We start from the raw sequence: 3,812 nt of genomic DNA on the forward strand, positions 1-3,812 counted from the left end.
GACAGCTCCCGTCCAGAGTTCCACGCAGACAGCTGACAGCTCCCGTCCAGAGTTCCACGCAGACAGCTGACAGCTCCCGTCCAGAGTTCCACGCAGACAGCTGACAGCTCCCGTCCAGAGTTCCATGCAGACAGCTGACAGCTCCCGTCCAGAGTTCCATGCAGACAGCTGACAGCTCTGGTGACAGATGAGGGGAGAGCCTCCTGCTCAGCCTTTGGCTGGGGGAGGGAATCCGGAACATTCCCCGCCTGCTTACTCCAAATGTGGCTCACTGACGGGCAGGTTTTACAGAGGCTGTTGTTTGAGTTGAGCCTTGTGGACCGAGGTTATGTGGAGTTTCACCACTGGGTTTGCTTGTACATTTTCTAGTACTTTCGATGATTGAAATTAAGCAAAGGGTCAATCTGAACAGTGTGAGTCACCACAGAGAAAGCCCTGGAGCCTTAGCTGCAGTAAAGCACGAATGGCCGGAATGTAACAGATCCTATCAGGCTGCGGGTGCTGGGCGAGAGGGGAAGAGGTCAGAGGGAAGGCAGGTGAATGAGGAGTAGACAGTGTGCGTGCAGGTGTGAACCCGCCACGGTGCGGCACCGTGGGGGGACGGGAGTCGGAGGAGCCCCTGTGTGTGTGTGGGCGTGCTGGGAGGAACACGCTTGTCCACTAGTCTATGCTGGTAAAAATGCAGTGGAAGGACGATGGACGGGCACTGGTCAGAAAGACTGACAGGCAGAACTGAAACCTCTCTGAACAGCTCGTTAACGTTGATGGGGAGAAGGCCGCTGCGGGTTGTGGTTTGTGGGCCAGTCCTGGCGGGGTCTGGCCTCCTGTCCCGGTGCACCACGCTAGTATCGGGTAAGTGGTCAGCGTCCGTACAGGGGGTTCAGCAACTGCAGCACACAGGAGGTGGGCTTTGTGCTTCTTGTTTTGCTGGCAAACCCAGCGTTTGTCTGAGAAAATTCTGGACACACAGAGCTGGATATCGGGAAGATTTTTCTTGCAGACAACCAGTGACAAACGTTTCTGGGTAGATGGCGAGGTCAGGACCGCCCTGTGCCGGGGGGGGGGGGGGCGTGCGCTGGACTAACAGGGGCTGTGGTCCTCCCGTGTCTGAGCTGGACTAACGGGGGGCTGTGGTCCTCCCCTGCGTCTGTGCTGCACTAACGGGGGGGCTGTGGTCCTCCCTGTGTCTGTGTTGCACTAACGGGGGGCTGTGGTCCTCCCCTGCGTCTGTGCTGGACTAACGGGGGGCTGTGGTCCTCCCCTGTGTCTGTGCTGGACTAACGGGGGGCTGTGGTCCTCCCCTGCGTCTGTGCTGGACTAATGGGGGCTGTGGTCCTCCCCTGTGTCTGAGCTGGACTAACGGGGGGCTGTGGTCCTCCCCTGCGTCTGAGCTGGACCAACGGGGGGCTGTGGTCCTCCCCTGTGTCTGTGCTGGTCTAACGGGGGGCTGCACTCCTCCCCTGTGTCTGAGCTGGACTAACGGGGGGCTGTGGCCTCCCCTGTGTCTGTGCTGGTCTAACGGGGGGCTGTGGTCCTCCCCTGCGTCTGTGCTGGTCTAACGGGGGGCTGTGGTCCTCCCCTGTGTCTGTGCTGGTCTAACGGGGGGCTGCACTCCTCCCCTGTGTCTGAGCTGGACTAACGGGGGGCTGTGGTCCTCCCTGTGTCTGTGCTGGTCTAACGGGGGGCTGTGGTCCTCCCCTGCGTCTGTTCTGGTCTAACGGGGGGCTGTGGTCCTCCCCTGAGTCTGAGCTGGACTAACAGGGCTGTGGTCCTCCCATGTCTGCACTGGACTAACGGGGGGCTGTGGTCCTCCCCTGCGTCTGAGCTGGACTAACGGGGCTGTGGTCCTCCCCTGCATCAGCTCACTTGCTCTGTGTGGTCTTTGCAAAGAAAACCCCAGGCCCTTCGTGGGTCTCCTCTCTGGAAGACACAGGAACGGCAGGGCGGAGGGCGGAGGCAGACGGCCCGTGGGGGAAGATGGCGGTCAGTTCCCCCGTGAAGGAAGCGTGGCAGGGTCTGAGGGCGCGGTGCTGCTCTGCTGTCGTGGACCGCCCCCCCCAGCAGACCCCCTCCCCGGCCGGAAGCCCTGGCCTGGGGAAGCTTCCAGAAGCACCTCAGGAGACTGATGGGTCTGACTGGGCTGTTTGCCTTAAAATTTGACAGAGCTCCTACTTGGTCATCTCCGCAGTTTAGAATATGCTGGAATTTTGCTGAACGTCGGTAGATAGGGTCTCATCAATTAGCAGTCGCCTTTGGAACACAGCTGCTCCTCATCATACTGGAGCTTTGTGAGACCCGAATAGACAGCCAGAGCCCGAGGGCCGCTCCCATCCTCTGTGCAGCGGGCTGCAGGCTGGGCCTGGGCAGGCTGGGGGCGGGAATCCCCGCAGGCTGGGGGCCGCTCCACGCTGGGGGCGGGAATCCCCGCAGGCTGGGGGCCGCTCCACGCTGGGGGCGGGAATCCAGCAGGCCTGAGGGCCGCTCCACGCTGGGGGCGGGGATCCCAGCAGGCCTGAGGGCCGAGCGCAGTGGGACCGGGGACAGGGGACCGGGGGAGGTCCCATCCCCCACCCCATGCCCAGACTCTGGACACCCACTCAGCTCCCACTCAGGTCATCCAGGAAGAATGACCGGAAAACCCAGGCCAGCCCGTGGCCAGCGACGCACCATCACACACACAGGTCCTGGCAGACCCAAGCTCAACCCCGAGGCCCGATTAAGACTCAGAACAGAGGAGGCAGGGATACCAGATACCAGAAATGACAGATCAGCCGAGGGGGGCTCCGGATGAGTCCTGGGCTCTGTCAGGCTCTGTCTGTACAGAAAGGCAGACATGCACATCGCTTCACGGACAGCTTCCTCCCGACTCTTGAATGTACCCCGCGCGTGCGTGGAGCTGAGCTCCCTGGGAGAAGCCTTGCTGCCGTCCTGCAGGTACGGGCCGTGCGCCGTGCTCCCCTGCCCGGCCCCAGTAACGGCAAGCCCTGCTTCGTCTCTCCCCAGGAGCTGGAGTTCCAGGACCCGACGGCAGTCCTGCACTGCATCCACTCCTTCCTGGCCGCCAAGGTGGCGTCCTTGGACCCGGTGTTCATGGACAGCCAGAGCGTCGCTCGAAGATTCGCCTACAGCAGCTGAGTGCCGCCGACGCACTGTTTACTTAAGAAATGACTCTTCCCTGCACCGTATGGCAACGTTGTGTGGTTTTATAGGGAGCCTCTAGTTGTTACACCAATAAAGACATCACTAGTTTCACAGATGGCCTTGTTGATTCTGATGGGGGCAGGTGCACCCCGAACCCCTGCGGTGGGGGGACACTCCACTGCCATGCTGGCCACAGGCAGCGTTTGTGTATCGCCAGACATGTAGCGGGTTCCTGGGTCGCTGAGAGCACACCTCCGCTGCGTCCTGGAGAGGAGAAAGGCCCCACGCCCGGCGCCCGAGGTCAGGCAGAGGGGCTGGGACCGGGAAGAGGAGACCCACTTCTCCTCTCGGTACCTGCGTGTTCATCCTTTCCTACGGAGTCCTGCCACTTAAATGTGAATCCTATTTTTAACCAGTTCATCAAATACAGCTCTTCCTTTGATTTCCTTCATTCCCACGTCGTATAGGATTTCTAAGCTCAGATGGATTCTGTTTTTGCTATTAAAGATCATTTATTGGAGTTCTTGAATTTTCTTTAGAAACACAGCTGTGGTTAGGAAAACCCAAGACTGTGTGCTCACGATCTGAAGACAGAGGGACGGGAAGCCTGAGGATGCCCTGCAGCGCGGGGTGCGTCTGGCGGGGGCTGCTGCTCCTCCTGGGTCAGAGGG

General features: G+C 60.4%; 1 protein-coding gene across 1 annotated transcript in view; it reads left to right on the top strand.

The window, feature by feature from the left end:
* The window catches only part of Sntg2 (syntrophin, gamma 2), a 152,639-nt gene extending 149,504 nt beyond the window's left edge, over positions 1-3,135 (top strand). Inside the window, exon 18 of the mRNA XM_013028867.1 lies at positions 3,004-3,135. Coding sequence (XP_012884321.1) covers positions 3,004-3,135 — 132 coding nt within the window. The remainder of the gene's footprint in view (positions 1-3,003) is intronic.
* The last annotated feature ends 677 nt before the right edge of the window (positions 3,136-3,812 follow it).

The sequence above is a fragment of the Dipodomys ordii genome, unplaced genomic scaffold (assembly GCF_000151885.1).
Source record: "Dipodomys ordii isolate 6190 unplaced genomic scaffold, Dord_2.0 Scaffold115, whole genome shotgun sequence".
NCBI lineage: Eukaryota > Metazoa > Chordata > Mammalia > Rodentia > Heteromyidae > Dipodomys > Dipodomys ordii.